Genomic DNA, 21,946 nt, shown 5'->3' on the forward strand with positions numbered 1-21,946 from the left:
AGGTAGCCTGCGGAACCCCAAGACACGCTCGCAGCCCCCTTGCTAGTAAACGTTGAAGACGTTCCTCAGAAGTTTGCGATAGACCATGGAGAACAGGTGCCGAGTAAGCAATTTTTTGTTTTATGAGTGCGTTATGAACTTGTAGTAGCGAAGAGACTGATCCCCCCCACGTTGTGCCTGCGAGTCGCCGAAGTACGTTTATTACTGCATTGGTCTGTTTTTCAATTGCGCGGATGTGTGAAGCCCATGTAAGTTGGCGGTCAAGAATAACTCCAAGAAATTTATGCTCTTTCACAAACATCAAAGCTTGCCCGTTAAGCCTAAGTTGGAAATTAATCAACTGTCGTCTAGTGAAAGGAAGTACGGCTGTCTTTGCGTATGAAAGACTCATGCGTATGAAAGACTCAAAAAGGTGTCGATGCTATCAAGGCCCTCTTGCAGCGTTGTTTGAATGTCTTGTATATTAGAACCAGAGGCCCATATGCAGATGTCATCTGCGTACAGAGAATACCCTAGACCAGACGGGAGCTTTTGTGGCAAGGCTGCCATGACACAATTGAATAAAAACGGACTAAGAACACTGCCCTGCGGAACGCCCTGCGTGATGCTGTGATAATTACTTTCTCCTTCTATTGTTTCCATAAATATTTTTCTATCTTTCAAGAAGTTTGACACCCATCGCAGCGTTCGACCGTGTAGGCCAAGCTCTAACATACCAGCAAGGACGTGTATGTGACTTACAGTGTCGAATGCTCTTTGAATGTCTAAGAATACTGCTATTGTCACATTTCCGCAGCTTCGTTCATGTTCGACGTATGTGGCAATATCTAATACTGCATCCATTGTACAACGATTTTGTCGAAAACCGGTCATGTGGTCGGAAAACACATGTGTGTGTTCACACCACCATTGCAGTCGACTGTCTATCATCTTCTCCATTAGCTTGGAAAAACAGCTTGTGAGACTGACGGGTCGGTAGGAGTCAAGACAAAGTGGAGTCTTTCCTGGTTTTAGCACTGGAATTACCCGAGCTAATTTCCATGAAACCGGTAGAGTCTCTCTTATCCAGATATCATTAAATATCTCCAAAAGAGTCATTCTTCCTACTGGACCTAGGTTCTTTAACATCACATACGTAACACCATCTGGGCCTGCGGTTGTCTTTGTATGGCATGACGAAAGAGCACTTTTCAATTCATTTAAACTAAACTCACAATCAAGTTGTGGATGTTGTGACATAAAGCACGCACGAAGCTTCTGTTCTGCTAGTGTTGTCGAACTCGCAAATTGTAGGCAAGTAAACGGAATTCCTGGTCTGGATATAAGTTGACAAAATTCGTCAGCAACAGATGTTTCCGGAGTGCTTCGAGCTACGGCAAGGGCTCGAAAGGGATGGCTCTGGGTAACTGGACCACTAAAAGATCGGACAACGGACCATATTCTGGGAACTGGAGTAAACGGAGACAACGACGCGCAGTATTCTCGCCATTTTCTTGTACCTAATTTTTGTAAGCGTCTGTGCGAATTAATCTAGAGTGGTGAAAGCGCTATGCTTCTTGTGTGCCAAATGACCTGCCATGAGCGGAGGAAGCTAAAGGCGGCATAAAGACAGCACCTAGTTTGTGTTTCTCATGCAATTCTCACAATTTTTGACAGCATGTGCACCAGGCTAAGAAACTTCATCAGTTAACCAACATGTGTTCCTTTCGAAAGCGAGCAAGGGATAAACATTAGTAACATTTTTGCTGCTTATCTTGCATTAAGGTGGCCCAAATAAGTGGAATTGCTATAAAATCCTAGACTTCATGTGTACATCAAGCTTGTGGGTAGGTGCTGAAATTCAAAAAGAAGTATAATTGCTACATGGATAACAGGTTCAAATGCTTTCATGGCAGAAACATTCTGGGAAGTGTTTGAGGTATGTTAGTTATTACTCTTCACAGGGTTGCTCTCTATAGTTGTCATTACCACATCTGTCAACAGGCACTGCTGTGGCTTTCCTTCTATGAAATTTACAATGAGGGCATCTATGACCTGCTGCTGCCATCAGCTGAGGCAGCCTCAAAGAAAAAAGGGGGCCAGCGACGCACCATTCTCAAGTTGGGTGAAGACAGGGCCAAACGCGCATTTGTGCGTGGGCTTGTCGAAGTGCCTGTGCACTCGGCCGATGAAGCGCATCGGCTGCTCTGCCTGGCACGTGACAACCAGACCTTTGCCGAGACGCAGCTAAACCGCAGCTCGAGCCGTAGCCACTGCGTCTTCACTGTGCGACTCGTAGCCTCTAGGGTGGACAGCCGGGATGGTAGCCGGAACTGGCATGTCAGCACGTTGATGCTCTGCGACCTGGCGGGTTCGGAGAGGCCATCTAAAGCTGGCACTGATGGGTCACGGCTTCGCGAAGCTGGCCGCATCAACACCTCTCTGATGGTGCTCAGCCGCTGCCTGGAGGGCTTGCGTAACAACAAGGATGCATCCAGGAAAGCTCCAGTGCCCTTCCGAGAGAGCAAGCTCACCCAGGTATGATTGCATTGTAACGTGTCTAGATTTTGTTCGCACCATTTCAGTAATGCGCTGCTTGACATCAAGCAATTTTGTCCGTTTTGCTGTCTTTGAGCCACTTGTAACATGCTTTTACACTGGCATTTTATGGTCATGAAAAAGACTAACAATGGATTAGTCTTCAAGTGGGGAGGAGGGGTTGTTGCTTTATTTATTTCTTGCACAATCGAAACATTATGCAAAGTATGTATACCTGCAGCAGGCACATTGCAAGTAAATATGTTGAAAAGTTTTTTTGCTTGCATTCCAATTTCAAGTGTGTCGTCAACAGCCAAGGTATTTGGACAACATGCCATGAAAGAGATATTTAAGTGGCAGGTTTAGTTGCCAGTTCAACTGAGTGTATCTTTTGAAGATGGCTGCAGTTTGACAGGCTTCTGCAAGTTACGTTCACGCAAACGTACATAGTATAGTGAAACCTTGTTAATTTGGATTTCACGGGACTGAAAAAGTGTCCGAATTAAGCAAATGTCTAATTATCGAGGGTATCAAGAAAATGAACAAGTGTTTACATCGACACGCTTTTATTTACTGAATGACTCGGCAAATTCTGTTATTTTGCTCAACAGCAGTGCGGAAGCTGCAATTCTCATCTAGTAACTGATAGGTGCTCGCAGCGGTAAAGGCCTTGTGTCTTCCTGCGCAGCACGGTTGCGGCGCACGTGTTCATCTGAGATGCTCTTTTCACTACCGCGTGCACATCTTGATTATTTTTTCGCCATTGAGCTGGTCGCCAAAAGACCCTCTGTCCATTGCGATAGAGCCAGTGCTCTTTATCCTTGACAACTTCGCATTTATTCAAAACGAAACTACCGTTTCCTGCAACCACTGCGGACGAAGCAGCCGCTATCGATGCAATCATAGACGGCGACTACACAGCTATGAAGGCATGCGGCCGACGTTGTGTTATGCGCGGTGGTGAAAGCAAGAAAAAGCTTTAAAGGCACAAATAGGGACAAAGCATTGTAGTGTTGCTGTCATTCACATATGAATTCCACTAATGACTGAGGCGATGCAGACTCCACTGCTTCGTTTCAGTTGGGCGCTAGTGCAGTTTCTTGTCTTTTGTGCTGCCCATTTGCGGCACTTGCCGAGTTCTGAGAGTTGTCCAATTAAGTCCAAATGAATGAGTTTGATTGCATTAAATAATGCTTACACCTGCAGGGTCCAGGGGACGGATCTAATCTTCTGAATTAACGGGGTTTTGCTGTGCTTTTAAACCAAGGCCTTTTTCACCTCCCCACCACCTGCACTTTTTGGCCTGTTGCATGTCTGCTGGGTTCGCATCTCTCCAAGAAATTTTGACTGTTAAAGTAGCGCCAATAAGCACACCTGTGTTATGCATACTAATGAAATAATTGTGCCATAAAGTCTGTCCACTTAGTTGTTAGCTTGAGGCTTCTCTAAAGGATACAGACCTAATGTGAGACGAGATATTGTATGCTCTATGAGAGCAGAGTTGCGCAAAGGTGATTGAACTTGCGTGCAAAGCAAACAAGTCTTTTGAGGGAAAGTCACATTCGCAGGAGCCAAGCTCGTTGCAACATGAACTATTGTAGCCGACTGGCACCACTCCTGGGGTCTACCAGCTTTGTCTCAGGCAATAGATCAATTGATCACCACTTCATTAGAAACTTGCGCATATGAGCTTCAGGCTTTGACTTGTCTCATTTCATGCTGAGGACAAAATAGCTGATGTTTCATCATTAGACACCTGAGAGCTGCGAAAGTGTTTTGATTTCTGTATGCCAGATGACACTGCAGCATGTAACGTAGGCTATGTGGAATGCTTTTTCGCTGGCGATGAAGGTATCTTAACCCTTTGGGTGTTTTTGCTGGGCCTGTACGTGCCGCTGATCCATCCCACATGGTTCTTGACCTACATGTGTGGCGCCAATATTATGTTTGATATTTCGCACTCATATTCTACACTACTGGTTGTTAAAAGGGGCTGCCATCTCTCTGGAGTCTCCCAAAGTTATTTGAAATTGTTTCTGCTTACCAGTGCATACGACTCAACGTGTTTACCTCTTGAGCACTCGATCGCATGCTTGCGTGAGCATCTGCTACCTTCAAGGCATGCAGTATGAGGAGATGCTAATGTTTAGCATCAGTTCATCAGTAGCATCAGTTCTGAAGTACCAATTTGTCTTCGGTTGCTGTATGTGTTGTCCCATACACTGGGGTGCAGTAGTGATTTCGATATGGCCGCATGCACTACCTCTTCTGTCAGCAACTGCTCAAGCGTTTCTTCTTCTGATGAGACGTGCTTTTGGGACAACAAATTGATAGCCATGAATATTGGTAGACATTTTTCTCGATCTCTTGGTGTAGTGTATTCGTGTGCATACTGTTGGTGCGAGTAAACAGACAAAATGTTGCTTGCAATAAATTTTTGCTGTATTCATGAGTTTTCAATAGCTTCCTAATACTGGAATCTGCATTAAGACAATCACCACAGGAGCACAGCTTTTGTGGAAAAATTGAACCCTTTAAGGGTTAAAATTAGATCTAGTACTTTCCGTCTAAAATGTTGACCTTGTGAACATTTGCGGTTCTTTTTAACAAGGGTAGTATGATTGTACTTATTCAGAGAAGAATGAATTGCTACTTTTTGCGATGTTGCATCCACGAAGTTGTCCCACACCTCGATGTGACAGGGTCTGCAGAAAAATGCAGAAAAGAATTGAAATGGGGGCTGTCTTCGGGAAAAAAACTGAAAAGCAACCCTGGGAACGAAGAGGGGTCCAAAGAAAAAAAAAATCGCAAGCGAGGAGGAAACAGTCTCCCCAACTTGAACGGAGGGACAGTGGCCCAGACTGATGGCCAGATAGGACCAAGGGACAGAGAAAACACGTTTTTGTATTGATGCTTTGAATATAGTAAACTGTTTCCTTTGTTACCAAAGATTTCCAGTATCACTTCCTGACGAGTTTCCATTAACAAAGTGAATTCGAGAAAATATTACGGTCCACCTGTCAAGTCACCTTTTGCCCTCGCTTGATTATTGCATGCATGTGGTTGCCTCTTTGAGTAGCGCGTAATATTCAATGGCTTATTTGATTTACTTGATTTTATTTCATCTAGCCATTGAATATGTGCCACTGGCTATGTGCCCATTCTTGGCCAATCGTCCAGAATGGGTACATGCTATTGTAATGCAAGAGGTATATAAGTTGTTTAATGCAGCCAAATATATGTCATGCTTTTGTGCGCACACCTATTACAGTAAAACCTCGTTAAACTGTACCTGCTTAAACAGTAGTTTCGTTTTAAAAGTGTTAAGGGGCACTTATCGACTCAGCGACTATTGAACATAATGCATTTTGTATCTGCGTAAACCGTACCAGCTTATTGCATATGTATTGGCTAGCACGTAGTGTTTCCACTTTTCATCACAAAATCATGGCGGTATGTCGGTCCGGCAGAACAATGAGCTTCAGAGATCAGAATGGCCTCCAAGCGTAAACGCAGAGGGCACTTGGAAGGGTGAAGCCACATCATCACTTCGGTGCCTTGCCAGAGTCAGAGCGTTGTGGCCCATGTTGGGCAAGCTAGGACAGAAACGGGATGCTCAGCATGGAAGAAAAATTTGACATTGTTCGTACTATCGAACATGGCATGAAGAAGTCGATGCTGGCACGCGAGAGGGATCTACCGTTGACTGTGGTGTGTAGATTTGGAAACGCGAAGAAGTTGGTAGGCAATGCTGCTGCAACTGAAAATATGTCGTCTACGAGGTTCGACTTTTCGCCATTGTTGCCTCTGTTATTGCCAAAGTGTCGCCTAACGACAGGGGTGAGGACGACATGGAAAGCGACAGCACAGATGATTCAGGCTTGGCAGTGGCACATGTTGCGCGTTACCATCAGCCAGGGTGTTTGCTGAAAAGAGGGGGCTGGCAAAAAAGCTGGCTCATGGCTTGAGTGAGTTTGAGGCCGTCGTCGTCGCTGCTAGCCCGCCGCAGCATCAGATGAAAATAACATGCTTTTGTCACGCGAAGTGCATAAATACTGCATAATTTCTGCCTTTTCATCACAATCTCTCATAGTCCCATTTTTGACAAGTAAGTGGGCGATCTTGCGCTATTTCGGTTGAGCAGTACTACCGTTTAGTGCATACTTTTTCCGGCCAACTACGGTTTAATGAGGTCTCACTGTTTCGCCATTTCTTCCTTTTACAAGCATCCAACATTGCTTTTGTCCTTGCAACATTGCTGCACTGACATCTGGCACTGCGCGTCCACCTGAATTCGTATTTGCATTTCAGCATTAGTTATGCATGATGGTAGTGCATAACCAGTCCTTGAGATTATGATTGTGCACCACACAGCTCACAGCTTCAAACATTGCTTGATACCCGCCATGGTTGCTAGTGGCTATGGTGTTGGGCTGCTAAGCACGAGGTCGCGGGATCAAATCCCAGCCGCGGCGGCCGCATTTCGATGGGGGCGAAATGCGAAAACACCCGCGTACTTAGATTTAGGTGCACGTTAAAGAACCCCAGGTGGTCGAAATTTCCGGAGTCCTCCACTACGGCGTTCCTCATAATCAAAGTGGTTTTGGCACGTTAAACCCCGTAATTTAATTTTAAACATTGCTTGACATTACATGTTGCATAGGATGAAAATGTACAATTGGATGCATTATTTAGTTGTGTAGCATTTAATTAACTGTTCCACATAGGTGTTGCTTCAGATGTGATTCCAAGGTGTGCCTTGGATATGCATATTTTTCTCTGGATTTTTGTAGGTGATGCAGGCCTACTTCACTACACGTGGGCAAGTCTCTCTGGTAGTCAACATCTGCCCAGCCATGTCCATGCTTGAGGAGTCGCTGAATGCGCTTAAGTTCTCGGCTGTTGCCATTGAAGTGGTGCCATTGCAGCTGGAATCGCGCCATGTTCGCTGCAAAGAGGCTGTTCGTCGTTTGACTGAGCGGTGGCACCGTGCAAGTGGAGGTGAAGGGCTCCGTGATGGTTCCCTTGCACCAAATCTGGCCGAGGACGTAGCAGCACCTGCGGCCTTGGATGTAGATGAGGCTGAGGAGCTCTTCGAGACCATCGAGGCACTCGAGCGGGACCTGGAGGACACCCGAGGCCAGCTCAAGTGCGTGTTCATTTGATTCATCCTGCTGTGGTCTTGGTGCTTCAGCCAGTGTTGTCGCTTGCTGTTGTCAAGCAGTGTTACGAATTTGGGCACTCTAGAAACTGACAGGAGACAGCGTGTACATGATAGAAAAAAAAATTTATAAAAGAAATACGAGTAAGAAAAAAAACGACAAATACTACAAACAATAACTTTGTAAACATGTGCTAAATCTATATCCTAGCTATTAGTAATACACAACACTCCAACACTTAAGCTACAGTCTCTCAGTTCCTGATAAGGTAAAGAACAAACAGTCTGACAATTACGACGCGCACAAGACGCTGTCGTTGTAGCTCAGACGTGGTGCAGACGTTAGCCTTCGATTTCCCTTGACGGGGCTGGTTTCTGCATTGGTGGCAGGGCACCAGAGGCTTACGAGGCACAGACCTCAGCCTTCATCGATGTTGCTTGACGGGGCTGGTTTCCACAATGGTGGCAGGGCACCTGTGGCTTATGTGGTGCAGGACATGGCCGTACTCTGTAGTGCGCCTGGTCGATGACGGGGCTAGGCGATTGCCTCTGTGGCACTGAATGGTGGCAGGTGATGGCTTCACAAGGCTGGACTGAGGCCTTGGAGCACTGCCATGGCACCGTAGCCAGGGCTCAGAAGCTGGAACTGTCGCTGGCAAACTCTGAGGTCCCCTGTCCATTCCAGGTCCCCAATGAATCCCAATCACATCGCCAGAGCACAGTTGGCAATGCGTTGCACCAGTCCATGTCCCTATCAGCAATGCCCGCTCATCTATCTTTGCCTTTTTTTATTCTTTCCTCTTCTCTCGTGCTTCAAGCGTTTCACGTGCTTCACACATCAAGTATCCAAAAGGTGCTCCCAGCTTCGTTTCACCGACTGGCATCGTCATCTTCACACATTCACCCTGCTTTTGCATGTGTTTCATCAGTCACTCATGACAAACAGCCCTTGTAATTATAGTTTCCAGAGCTCCAATCTTGTATCTGAGATCTTTCTAGGAGACAGCACCTGTTATAAGTCCTGTGCATTTCTCCAGATGCAGTTGCATTTGGACCTAAAAGTACTGTTAATGCATGTAACGCCTGTATACTTTTAATTAGGGGTGTGCAAATACCAAATAGTATAGCTTGAATTGAATACTGAATCCAGTCAAGAAAGCTGAATGTCAGGAAATATCTAACAAAATTTAATGCTTAACATTTTGGGCAAGAAAATACGGTACTGAACAAGCTTGGGAGTCTCGTAGCATTGCACAACAAGGATGTAGCAAGCTATCAGTAACTTGGATATATAGAAATCAAGAGTGTGATATTGTTACGTTATGGTGATGGGGAAGAACGCGGTAGTAAAACTGTGAATCGCGATGCCGACAAAGGAAGTGACACTCGAAGCATGATAGTGGTGAGCACAGTCGGCCATCATCAAATTCTGATCAATGGGTCAAGCATTTTGGCTTTTATACATGAGCCATCGAAGGTTCCAGAGTAATCGCTGGTGCCCGCTTGTCTTCCAGTAAGCACTACACAATTCGAGTTGTGCATATAACCAGATTACAAAAGCTTCGGTGATAACATACAACGCATAGAACCATCGATGACATTCAAGAAACTTCCAATACATGCAGGCGTTCCTGTGCTGAGCGATAATGTTTAACATTTGTTAGCTGATGAAAAACGATCACTTGAGAAAGATAAGTACACGTGTCAATATACAGTACAGTCTACTCTTATTAAAGGATCCCTGTACGACATTTTATTGAAGTCGAGAAATATGTTTGAAGTTAAATTAGACTATTTCAGAAATACTTTGCCACGAAAATTACTTCAATGCGTTCAGCTGAAGCCTAGTCAATGTCCCTTACACGGTGCTTCCGCTCCTTCAATGACTTGCACTGTGTAGGCTAAGGCAGAGCAGGGGTGCCCACTATTCTCCGCCTGCTGACCGTGGCGCGTAGCTCAATACATTTGAACTGCACGTTTTGGATGTTGACATAGGTGCCATCATTTCTGATTTTGGTACCTATGACGAGACACACGCTTGTCCTCGGCAAGCAGCAATGTTCTCATCGCAGCACTTAGCAGGGGTCGTGGTGTCTATGCTATTTAGCAGACCACATCCACGTGCAAGTGTGGTGCGTATGCACAGCATTTGCTTTGTGCACGACGGAGCTTGAATGCCTACTTGCGCTCATATGCTCCAGTCCGACCATGCTGCATGCTGCAGACTGGCTTTGTCCTGCACCAGCTTGACCGACAGATATTAGCCACATTCACTTTGCACATTTTGAAGCACTATCAATAGCTCAATATGAAGTGAAGTCTGCCAAGGCATCTAACCAGGAGCGGCCAGGAGTGAGCGTACACTGGCATGCATGTGTGTGCTCTGACCTCAAGTTTAACATGGTTTGAGGCTAATTGAGTTTTCGAAAGTACATACTCGGAATCTGAATCGGCTACAACACCAATAAGCAGGGTGGCCAAAGTTAATTTCCTACATAGGCGGCCGAGTGTGAACAGACGATGATTGGCTTCTTCCAGAAGTACGTAATTATTATTGAAATTAAAAAACAGATTTTCACTTACTTCAGCCTGCTTATTAAACTTTACTAAACTCAATAAATATACGCAGTAACAGTAAGAAGCGCAATGAAAATAACATCCTCTTGATTGATGACAGCTATTGGCCAATAGTAGCCGCATATGGGAATCTGTTATATTGCAAAATAAAGCATCCAGAAAAGAGTGAGGAACAGAGTTCTGTTGAAAAGGGAGAGTTTGAGAAAAAAAGACTTCGCACTCCACATGCCACGCACGACTGCAAAATTTGGCTGAGATGTTCACAGCAGTGCATGCTATCCGTGGACTTTTTTTCACCAAGCCCGAAGGATGGTTCAGTTGTGTAAGAATCGCACCGCTGGCACGAGTTGTTGGAACCTCAGTGCTGACACCCGTTGTTGCAAATGGGCCGCAAGCCCCAAGGGTAGCGTTGGCCTGGCGGCCTGGGGCACAACTGGAAGCATCCGAAGGTCCTGGCAAAGCATGAGTCGACTGCTAACAGAACAACTTGTTTATTCTAACATCGCAAAAGAGCGGGCGGTCAGGTCGACCGAAGTGGAGAGACGGGAGAGCACGTAACTCAACGGAAGAAATCGGAGCCTCTCTCTTGGCGTCCGGGGACAGCTGCTCTTATACTCTCGGAGTTGAGGGCAAGAGGAAGGCCTCGTGACGAGACCACGTGACGGCGGGCACGGACAGACTGAGAGACACGTTGAGACGAGTGTAGTGACGCATCCGCCAAGCTGGCGCCTGTCAGACCTCCTCGCTTCACACTTGGGGAGCTCCTCTCCCCGGCTGGGCACACACACTCCTCTCCACAAGCGTGGGCACACACACACACACGCACACACGAAGACACGTGGCACTGAAACACGCCTGGACCCGCTTGGCGGGGAGGCTTTGCGGGAGCTCCGAACGGGCCAAAATGTCCGCCGCTTTGAACGAAGCCCCGGCGTCCGTTGCATCTGCGCCGGCTATACCGCGCGTCGTAGGCGAAACGTAACAGTTGCTATTTAAAGGTAACACCAAATTAGTATGCCAGCTGTGATTATGGATCACTTCTACAATATGAAAGTCTGGAAAATATCTTTTTTATCAGTTGGAAGATTTGTGGAACAGAATCAAGTGCTTTTCTTTTTCTCTGAAACTAATGAATTAGTGATATTCTGTTGTACTGAATACCAATGAGGTTCTCGTTTTAATGGTAGTAAAGTAAAACTCTTGCTTGGGCTAGTTGGTGCATGCTTGAATGAGTAAAGGCAAGGCGCAAAAGACCAGCACTGAAGGACACAATCGACAGGACTGGCGCCACTCAGTGGTGGACCTATGTTTTGCGGCAATCTCATTTATTGCAAGGAATGTCTTGTTTTTAATTTTTCTCCGAAATGCATGAGGGTTACCCAACTTTACGGTAGGTGGAGTATTGTAGGGCCAATCTGCACGACAGAAAAGACCGTGCACCACGTGACACGATCACTGCTCGGTGTGTAGTCGGCGCCGACAGCAAAGAGCAGGCGCCGTCCACGCCGTTTCCTTGCCAGATTTGGCGCGATTTGTCACCCATAAAGTTCTAAAATCAGGATGGTCATCGCAAGTTCTTGGCTCTCACTCCCCCCACCTCTTCCCTCGTTCATCCACTGTCCGCGCAAATGCACGTAACAGGGTCATGACACTTTCACACCTGTAGTAAACGAAGCAGCACCACATGTCACATGCTTGCAGACAGGAATGTCTGCTCGCTATATTAAAGCGAAAGCTATACTACGCCAGCCAGCGAACCATTTCGGCTCGTCGCGCCGTATGCCGTATGCAGGCAGTTGTATGCCATATGCTGTGGCCGACGAACGACCTTGAGCTGCCGTTGCCTAGCAACGCCGCAGCTGCGCTCCAACAGATGGCGACGCCGTCGCCACTCGCTCCACCAGATGTGCCGCTGCGGTAGAGGGAAAGGAGGTGCCGCCTTGCGGGGGGTATATATGCGCTTCGCCTCAGTGTATTTAGTCATTATGGAGCGCACGAAAGAGACTCAAAACTACAGAACGAAGCGAGGAAGAGACAACGCGCTCAAGAGACGCTAGAAGAACAGACCGCACGACTCAAGAAGCGTCGTAACGAAGATGCGGCTAGAAGTCGTGCCACGTCCCAGAGTGACTCTTCAACTGTGGAAGAGACTGCTTTTGCAGCTCTTGCTTTCGCAATTCAACTAGGGTTAACCAGAGCTAAACCACAGGCAATTTTTCTGCATATTTTATACTGGCCAACAGAACAGAATGGCCAGATGATCAGTAACATCAGTCGTTAGTGGCGTTGGGTTTGGAAGTGCCCTCTACACTACATCCTGCCTTGTTACAAAGGTGGACTAATTACAGGCTAATTACAGGTTCAATCTTTTTGGTGTAAAAGCATGTTGACCCGATCGAGTGTACCGCAAACAGCGACTCGGAGTCCGGGTGTGCACCGTCCCCGGGCAGTCTGCATCTGGTAAGGAAGGCACATTTTCCAGCTGAGCCTCCGGAGAAACCACACCGCCAGGCTCAGCAGCAGTTCCCCCACATTGTCAGTTGTCTCCACTGTGTCTGGCATTGGCGACAGTTTTCTCGCACTGTCAGTTGTCTCCGCTGTCTCCGGCACTGGTGACAGTTTTCTTGCACTGTCAGTTGTCTCCGCTGTCTCCGGCACTGATGACAGTACCCTCAAACCAGGTGACTCGCTATGACCAGCAAAGGGAGCAAGCAGAGAGCGGTTCTGCTGAATCACACCATTCGATTTTCCACCACGTAGCATCACGGATGCTGACCATGACTAAGCACTCGAGCAGCGCACCTGGCATCTGTCACCCAGACGCTGTGGCCAGGTTGTAGACCTGGTAGTGGTTGAGCACCATGGTGAAGGTTGCAGTCTGTGGTCTGCCTGTGCCTAGCAGCTTTGCCGTGCTCTGTGAAGGTTCTATGGTCGGGTTGTTTCGGAGTTAGATGATCACAAAGTTTGGCAAACGGGTGCGCAGGTGCCGACCCATCAAAACCTGAGCAAGACTGAAGCCTGTTGAACCGGGAGTGTTCCGTACACCAGCAGAGCCATGTGATCGTCGACATTCTTCCTCCACAGTTCCTTCACCATTTGCACTGCACGTTCCACTTCCCCATTTGACTGTGGAAAAGCGGGGCTACTCGTGCAATGAGTAAAGCTGTATGTCAACGCACGACGAAAACTGTGCTCCGTTGTCGCATCGAAGACTTTCAGGCACGCCAAATCGGGCCATAATCACTGATCTGCTTCACATTCCGCACAGAGTCAATAGTACTTCTGGAAACCTTTGAATAGTAGTCGACTACTAACAGGAAGTACTGACCTTCAATATGGAAGATGTCTGCCCCCACTTGTTGCCATGGGAGCTCTGGGGTATCCGTCCGTATCATGGGTTCTGCCCTCTTCTGTCCCACAGTTGCGCATTGCTCACACTTTTCGACCACTTCCTTAATCCTGTGGCTTATTCCAGGCCACCATACCGACTTGCAGGCTCTCTCCTTAGACCGAGCCATTCCGAGATGACTTTCGTGTACCATTCTTAAGACCTCCGCCTTAAGGGCTTCAGGAACAACCAGTCTACCTCCTTTCAACAAAAGTGAGTCGGCAACCGACAGTTCACTGCGGTATTTCTAGTACACTGACAAGCTTACTGTTGGTCTTGTCTTAGATGGCAAACAGTAGTTGCAGAACTTGACCAAGGCAGAGCAGGCGCCATCAGATACTTGATGCCTTCACATGGTTTCGAAGTTAACGGGCACGCTCTCGCCAACGGTTTCCACGACCACTTGCATGTAGCTTTCAAGAGAAGCAATTTCATCAATTGCAGCGTCTGAAGAGGGGAGCCGAGCCCTTGACAATGTGTTGGCAGTAGCTAGCAGCTTGCCCGGAACGTACAGTACCTTGAACTGATAGCGCTTCAACTTGAATCTGCAGGTGTTGTATCCTGGGTGGTAGCAAATCTACCTCCATCTCACCCAGAAGTAGTTAGCGTCTGATGGTCGGTTTCAACAACGAATAGGAGGCCCCGAAGAAATTTGTCAAAATGCTGTACGGCCCATGTGACAGCTAAGGCCTCCTTTTCAGTCCGGCTGTATCTCTGCTCAGTCTTAGTGAGCTAGCATGAAGTAAAGGCCACAGCTCGTCTTTCGCTCCTTGGTTGATCATGCATCAGGACCACTCCAAGCCCAAAAGAACTTGCATCGGCAGAGACCACTGTTGGGTGAGTTGGGTGATAGTAGGCCATGCAGGTTTTCGAAGAAAGCATACCTTTTACTTTTTCGAAGGCTGCTTGCTGAGGTGGTCCCCACATTCAGGCTGTCCTCTTGCTGGGTTCTCGAATCGGGGCCAACATGTCCGACAGATGTGGCAGGAATCTTGCGAAATGATTTACCATTTCCATGAATCTTAGAACGCCTCCGACATCCACGGGTGGCTCTATCTTCTGAACAGCTTCAATTTTAGCTGTCTGGTGGGATGCCATTTGCAGAGACCACAACACCCAGGAATTTGACGCTTGACACACCGAACTTGCACTTTTCCTTATTTAGGGTAAAGCCTGCCTGGTGTAACCGGTCCAACACCTTGCCAAGTCTTCTGTCGTACTCTTCTCGATTGCGACCAAACACAAAAATATCATTGATCATGTTAACCACGCCTTGCTGGTCCTCCAAAATGCGGGAAATCCGGCGCTGAAAGTACTCTGGTGCAGATGTGACGCCGAAAGATAGGCGGCAAAAGCACTACCTTCCAAAAGGTATTATGATATGGTAAGTTCCTGGCTGCATTCCACCAGCTTGACCTGGTGAAAACTAGGCATCGCATCCAGCTTTGAAAAGACCTTCACCACTCCGAGGTGTCCCAGAACTCTTTTATCGGCTTCTTATGTACCAGTTTCTTCCGTTCACTCCTCAGGTCTAGGCTAATTCAAGTTCTTACCATCCTATGGTCACTGCAGCGCTCCTTGCTGAGCATGTCCACATCTTGTATGATGCCAGGGTTAGCGCAGAGTATGAAGTCCATTTCTAGTCTCGCCGTTCGGGCTCCTCCACGTCCACTTTCGGCTATCCCGCTTGCGGAAAAAGGTATTCATTATTCGCATATTATTCTGTTCAGCAAACTCTACTAATAACTCTCCCCTACTATTCCTAGTGCCTATGCCATATTCCCCCACTGCCTTGTCTCCAGCCTGCTTCTTGCCTACCTTGGCATTGAAGTCACCCATCAGTATAGTGTATTTTGTTTTGACTTTACCCATCTCCGATTCCACGTCTTCATAGAAGCTTTCGACTTCCTGGTCATCATGACTGGATGTAGGGGCGTAGACCTGTACAACCTTCATTTTGTACCTCTTATTAAGTTTCACAACAAGACCTGCCACCCTCTCGTTAATGCTATAAAATTCCTGTATGTTACCAGCTATATTCTTATTAATCAGGAATCAGACTCTTTGTTCTCGTCTCTCCACTAAGCCCCGGTAGCACAGGACGTGCCCACTTTTTAGCACTGTATATGGTTCTTTTGGCCTCGTAAGTTCACTGAGCCCTATTATATCCCATTTACTGCCCTCTAATTCCTCCAATAGCACTGCTAGACTCGCCTCACTAGATAATGTTCTAGCGTTAAACGTTGCCAGGTAAACGTTGCCAAATTGTTTGCAAAAATTTTTTTACTGTATTCGTGAGTTTTCAGTAGTCTTTTACTACTGGAACAGCAATTTAAAAAATTGACCACAGGTGCATGTTTTTTTATTAGAAAAGTTTGACCCTCAAGGGTTAAGAGAATGACATGCCTCTTTACCCTTGTAGTTTTAGTGGCACATACACATATAGGAGGGGGTGCTGAAAAGTTCCTGACTGACCAGAATGGAGAGAGCCAGAGTTATGAAACAACATATTTATTTGGCATAATCTCCTGTGAGACCGATGCACTTGGTAAAGTGCAGAAGCAGCTTTTTTAAACCTTCCAAATAAAGTCCTTTTGTCGGGCTTCAAACCACTTCTCCGCGGCATGTTTGACATTGGAAATGTCCTCAACACGTTGCCCCTTTAGGTGTTTCTTCAAGTTCGAGAACAGATAATAGTCTGAAGGGGCCAGATCAGGTGAGTAAGGGTGATGGCAGACCGATTGGAAAACAAGGGTGTTCAATCTGAAAGCGACATTGTTGGAAGTTTGCACAAGTGCATTTTCATGCAAAAAAAAAAGGGGGAAGAGTTCCTTTGATCAACAACTCTACGACATTTCATCTGTATTGCCTCCTTCAGCTGCTCCAGGAGGTTAGCATGATACTATCCAGTAATAGTAGTGCCCTGAGGTCAACCAGCAGACTATATTTTTTGCCCCAGAAAATGAATGCCATGACTTTTGGGGCCAATTTCTGGGTGTGGAAAGTCTTTGGGTGCGAGGACCAACTCTGGCGCTATTCCTTCGCGTGTTCCTTGGCTTCAGAATCGTAGGTAGGTGTGGAGGCACGATTCACCCTCGGTCACCAAACTAGCTAAAATGTTGTGTGGCTTGAAAATGGGTGAAAATGGTTTTTAATGCTGGAGATAACAAATCCAACACGATCCCATGAGATCTTCAGTATCTGGGCTATCCTTTTTGCAGATATTTGCCAGTTTTTATTAATCAGCTTGCGGACAGTATTGCAGATTGCCAGGTCAGTTGAAGTTGGGGGGGCAGCCAATGCAGGGCTCGTCTTCAATGGTGAAATGCCCAATCTTGAAATGAGATAACCAGGTTTTGACAGTGCTGGTAGGAAGGACGCTTCACTCCAGTGTTCATGACATCTCAGTGGAAATGTCCTTTGCCGATTTTCCTTGGCAAAACAAATTCATAAAGGTATGTAACTCCAATTACATGAAACTAGCTTGTGCCTCTACCATCACATGTTCTCACTGGAAACTTGTTTCAAGAATCATAAACATAAGTAACTGTGCAAACATCAAATATTAGGCTGTTACATGCCCCACACATTTTACTATTTCATCTGGAAGACTGCAAAGCCTGGAACTTATCAGCACCCCGTCATACAATAGTCATAGGAAGTTGTGTGAAGGCCATGGTGGTTATCTGTTCAGTGATCAACAGAGTAAGGTAGTTAGTTCTATGTGCTTAAAAGTTCGTGTTTGTGTGCACAATGCTTCCATGTGTGCAAAATTTTATGCATTAACAACTTGTCAACATGGGGAGGTGCCTCCACACAGCATACGGAAGCAATCACCGTAATCCATGCCCATTCACACCCTCTGTTAGCAGTATATGGCACTACCTCAACCAAGTTTGTTCATGATCCAGAATCAAAGCTCTGCTTTTGCCAAGTGCATGGACATAAGATTTGTACTACCTTATGGTGTGGTTGAGGCATTATTTCAATCTATAAATTCCCTTGCACCATGTGTTTTCATGGTTTTCTATTGGTGCTCTTATGGGATAAGTTTGATGCTATCTTGACTGAAGAGTAAGTGCAGCTCTTGCGACAAAATTAGTCTGAGTCCTTCTCGGTAGGTAGCATGCAATGCAAGCTTAGTTTTAGCATGTGTAGCTGAGATGCAAGTATTCTTTACGTCCTGTGCATGTGCATTTCAATTGCACGAGATTTTTACGTATTTGGAGCTCCTATACATGTAAAAGTATACCTTGGATACCGTTTGCAGCGAGACTTTAACCCAAGCCCAGTGTCTGCATATTGCAAGTTCATGTGGTGGCATTTTAACCCTGCCGATTCACTTGTGAGCCCCTTAAGCAAGAATGAGACACCATGTCAGAAGACATTTTGCATTCACATGACCTGTAGCTTTAGCACATCAATATGCAACATCTCGTGTGAGCAGTATACCAATGCCTTGCAGGTGGGCACAGAAGATGGCTGCTGCAAACGAAGCCCAAGTCAATGACTACAAGGACCTGGTGAAACACTTGGAGCAGGAGCTGCGCAAGCAGCGCGATAGTGCTGACCGGGAGATGGCAATTCGCGTCCGCAATGCCTGCGAGATCACACGGCTTGAGCTCTACCGCCGGGTAATCATACGTTGTACACTGCACAGCTCTTTGCATTGTCCAAATGTCCAAGGCAGCTCTAGCGCACTGACAAATTTGCTGTCATTCAAGTGTTGGCACTTTGATGTTTTTCTTTCGCCTCCTACAAATACTGTTTTTCATTTCTCCTCATGGTTGTGTGCTCTAATCAATTATTTTTCTCTTCTCCATTACAGTTAAAAGGACTCTGAAACGATTATGACAATTTTGTACAAATGTACTGAGTCGTTAGGGTATGGCCTCCTGATCATTAAGTGGTGCATTTAAGCACTCTGTATAAAGCATGTAATTTATTATAAGGTTTCAAAAATTTACGTTGCTACAGAGTGCAATGGCGCTGCCCCACCCCATTTGATACATGTTGCCCATCTGACGTCAGTCGGACTAAAGCCTTCCATCCACATGCCAGCGCTTCTTTTGCTAAGTAGTACCAACCTTTGATGTACACCACTGTGCCCCGATCCATCGGTCATACAAGTTCCGCTTTCGCAATTTCCGCTTCTGTGATTTCCAGTTCCTGAATTTTCGTTTGTTGCATGCTCGAACCTCTATGCAGCAGTCACGTTGCTTCTGCCTAAAGTCAGAAACTGGAACTACGCAAGTTCTGCTTGACGCCGGAAACCGAAGGGGTGAGCAAGGGTGATGTGCGAAGGCGGAGGGTAGGTTGGCGGTACTTATACTGGTCTGGGAACGCGTGCATGGAGGGTCTTTGAGTTGGACGACCTGTCCAGTTGGCTACTGAGGTCGTGCCATCAATAATTTTTCCAACTTTATGGTGGATAAATGTTGTTCATAATAATTGGAATGTTGGTTAATTTGTTTCTATAAAACAAAAAGTAGCAGAGAGAGAATACACAATTTATCACTACACTCAAGCACTTCCCGCACACAGCGAGTGTTGTGTGCTTGTGTTACAACGTGCTCAGTGTTGATGCGAGCTGCGCAAACATTGTTAGACTCGAGCTTTCTTTTCGCAAGTTACATTGTGGGCTGCAAATCTAGCGATCAGTGACATGTCAAGCTGAGACGTCGTATCCCTCTGCAGCGCAACATGCGAGTGAAGTGCCTGCAGTGCATCGGGCTGTTGGTTTCCGATCGGCACCAGCATCTACGCATTTGCGGTGGTCACTTCATGCTGTACGATTGCTACTACAATAATATCGCGTGTCTGGTATTTGGGTAAATGCAAGTGCAAGTGGACAGGGCATTTTATGGAATGAGCGGTGGTGCAGACGTGAAAAGCCTGCATGGTGTAGCCACTTGGCAGCACAGAGCTCGACCAAATACAGAGCTGATATAGGAATAACCAAGTGGATTCTACTTTGCTGCTGGTGTAAATTTCGGGTAGTAGCATTATCATGAATATGTTAATTGTTTAAAATGTTGTACACTTATTTAAGGCAATATTAGCTCTGTTTGGCTGGTGAAGCTCTGTGCCGCCACGTGGCTGGACCATGCAGGCTGATCAGGCCGCTCCCGTACGTCTACATTAAGGCTCTTCTGTCACAGTAGTAATATGGAGGGGCTCTACTTTAAGCCTCCGCCCATCCATCAAAATGCCCTGCTCGTCTGTAGTTAGTGGAATACGAACACTCTCGGTGCTGCTTGGATAGCTCTCGATGGGGACCTGCGGCCAGGCGGCTAGCGAAGAGGTTGGAGAGGCTTTGCGCACTGGCTCCGAGGAAACTGGAAGTAGGCGACACGTCTTATCATGACGCTGAAGGTGGAGCTTAGCCCCAATCGCTCGGCGATTGACTTGAGAAAAAGCATGGCTGTAGAAGAGAGTAACTTGTAATCGTTCGTAGATTTCTTAATATTAGACGCCTTACTTATATTTTTCGCGGAGGTTTTACTGTAGCTGTACCCTATGCATCTACAAAATTTGTCCAAATCATTTCAGGGACCTTTATAGGGTTCGGGAAAAAATCTGTGATCATTATGCGAGTAAATACAGTAAACCTGAGCCTGTACTTATCATTGTCCGCTCATCAGCAAGCGCTGGAGCCTCCACTTGTGCCTCAATTTTAGGTTCGTGATCGAGCGATGTTCGGCTACTCCATTCTTTGTCGTCGAGGCTTGTTCAACTGCAATGAAATCATCTGTGCCATCGCCCAACAGTATTGCGATTCGGGGCATTGTCACCATAGACCGCCACCATCTCAGCATAATCTTGGCATTGTCTCTTCAAACGTGGAAGTGGATCACTGCTAATTAGGGGTATGCAAACGCCCAATAGTAGATTTCGTATTGAATATAATTTTTTTACAAAATTTAAAGCTTACAAATTTTGGGCAAGAAAACACTGCTGCACATGCTTGGTAGTTTCCTAGCATTGCATAACAAGAATGTAGCAAGCTATCAGCAACTTAGGGACATTGCAATCAATATATTCAGTACAGTCTACTCTTATTAAAGGGAACACCAAATTAGTGTGCCAGCACTGGTTACAGCTCAGTTCTAATACAGTAGAACCTTGTTCATACGTTGTGAAAAAAAACCTGCGAGAGAAAGGTACTAAGAAAATGTAGGATCCGAAGTAACTAAAAAATTTTACAGTCAACTATTGTTTACACCTACGTAATGCGAAGCGTCGCACGGATCATTGCATCACGAGACGCCGACGTGCATCGACCTGGTGGTGCTCTAGTGGCCCGAGATGCGCTTTGTTGTTTTCCTATTGTGTGTTTTAGGAGGGCGACGGGGCACCGAAATTAAATCGACCTGGTGGGCGACACTAGATGCTACTGAAGAGAAACGTGATGCCCACATTGCACCGCCTGCAGAAGGGAACGGCAGCGCGTTTGGATTATCGCGTACTAAAAGCCTGCAGTATACTACCAATGGCACTATGCGCCATGCACTGTAAAACAGAAATGAAGATGCTTATTACAGTTGAATTGGCGGTGATAGCTGCGAATGCGGTGTGCGACGACCCGAGCGGAGATTTGCTGGTACCAAAGGCAAGTATTGCGGTGATGCTGCCACGGCAAGTAGCTACATACCGTTCTTAGTCGCCCGGGCCTTGTGCATTTTCTTCTTTATGTGGAATATAGCGGCCGGCAAATGTATCACACGATCGCAGTTTGGCGACGTAGTGAACGTTGGTGCCGAAAAATCGTCTTTTCTGGGAACATATGAACTGGTAAAAATAACCGTAACTCTATTGGGTCATTTTTTTGTGTTCTCACTTGCGAACATTGGCAGCGGGAAAACGTATGTAGTGGGAACATATCAACGAGGCTCTGCTTATATGGAGGTCTCTAAATTTTATTTTATGGTTGGAACTTCTGTTGAACAGAATCAAGTTCTTTTTTTCTCGCAACCTAATGAATTAGTATTGTTCTGTTCAACTGAATACCACTAAGGTTCACAGCTTAATAGTGGACCTGTTTTTCAGCAGTCTACTTGCTCCATAAAAAGTTTTGCTCTCAAGCCCTTCTGCACAATGCAGAAGGGCTGTCCAACTTTACACCGTGAGTTATAAGGCCAGTCCGTGCAAGAGGCAAAGTGACTGCACGTTACGTAACTTGATCACCGCTCTACGTCTAGCCAATGCTGACGGTAAAGAGCAGGTGCCGTCAGCGCAAGATTCTGATATCTAAAGGGTCAGCACGTTCGTGCGACGCCACTGGTCAATGTGGTAACGGGCTG

The 21,946-nt window shown here is 46.3% G+C and overlaps 1 protein-coding gene across 1 annotated transcript in view; it reads left to right on the forward strand.

Moving 5' to 3' along the window:
• LOC126532321 (uncharacterized) overlaps positions 1 to 21,946 on the forward strand; it is a 71,258-nt gene that overhangs the window by 16,736 nt on the left and 32,576 nt on the right. The window contains exons 6-8 of the mRNA XM_050180014.2: positions 1,984 to 2,517; positions 7,311 to 7,666; positions 18,109 to 18,277. Of these exons, the coding sequence (XP_050035971.1) occupies positions 1,984 to 2,517; positions 7,311 to 7,666; positions 18,109 to 18,277 (1,059 nt within the window). The remainder of the gene's footprint in view (positions 1 to 1,983; positions 2,518 to 7,310; positions 7,667 to 18,108; positions 18,278 to 21,946) is intronic.

Source organism: Dermacentor andersoni, chromosome 5 (assembly GCF_023375885.2).
Source record: "Dermacentor andersoni chromosome 5, qqDerAnde1_hic_scaffold, whole genome shotgun sequence".
Lineage (NCBI taxonomy): Eukaryota > Metazoa > Arthropoda > Arachnida > Ixodida > Ixodidae > Dermacentor > Dermacentor andersoni.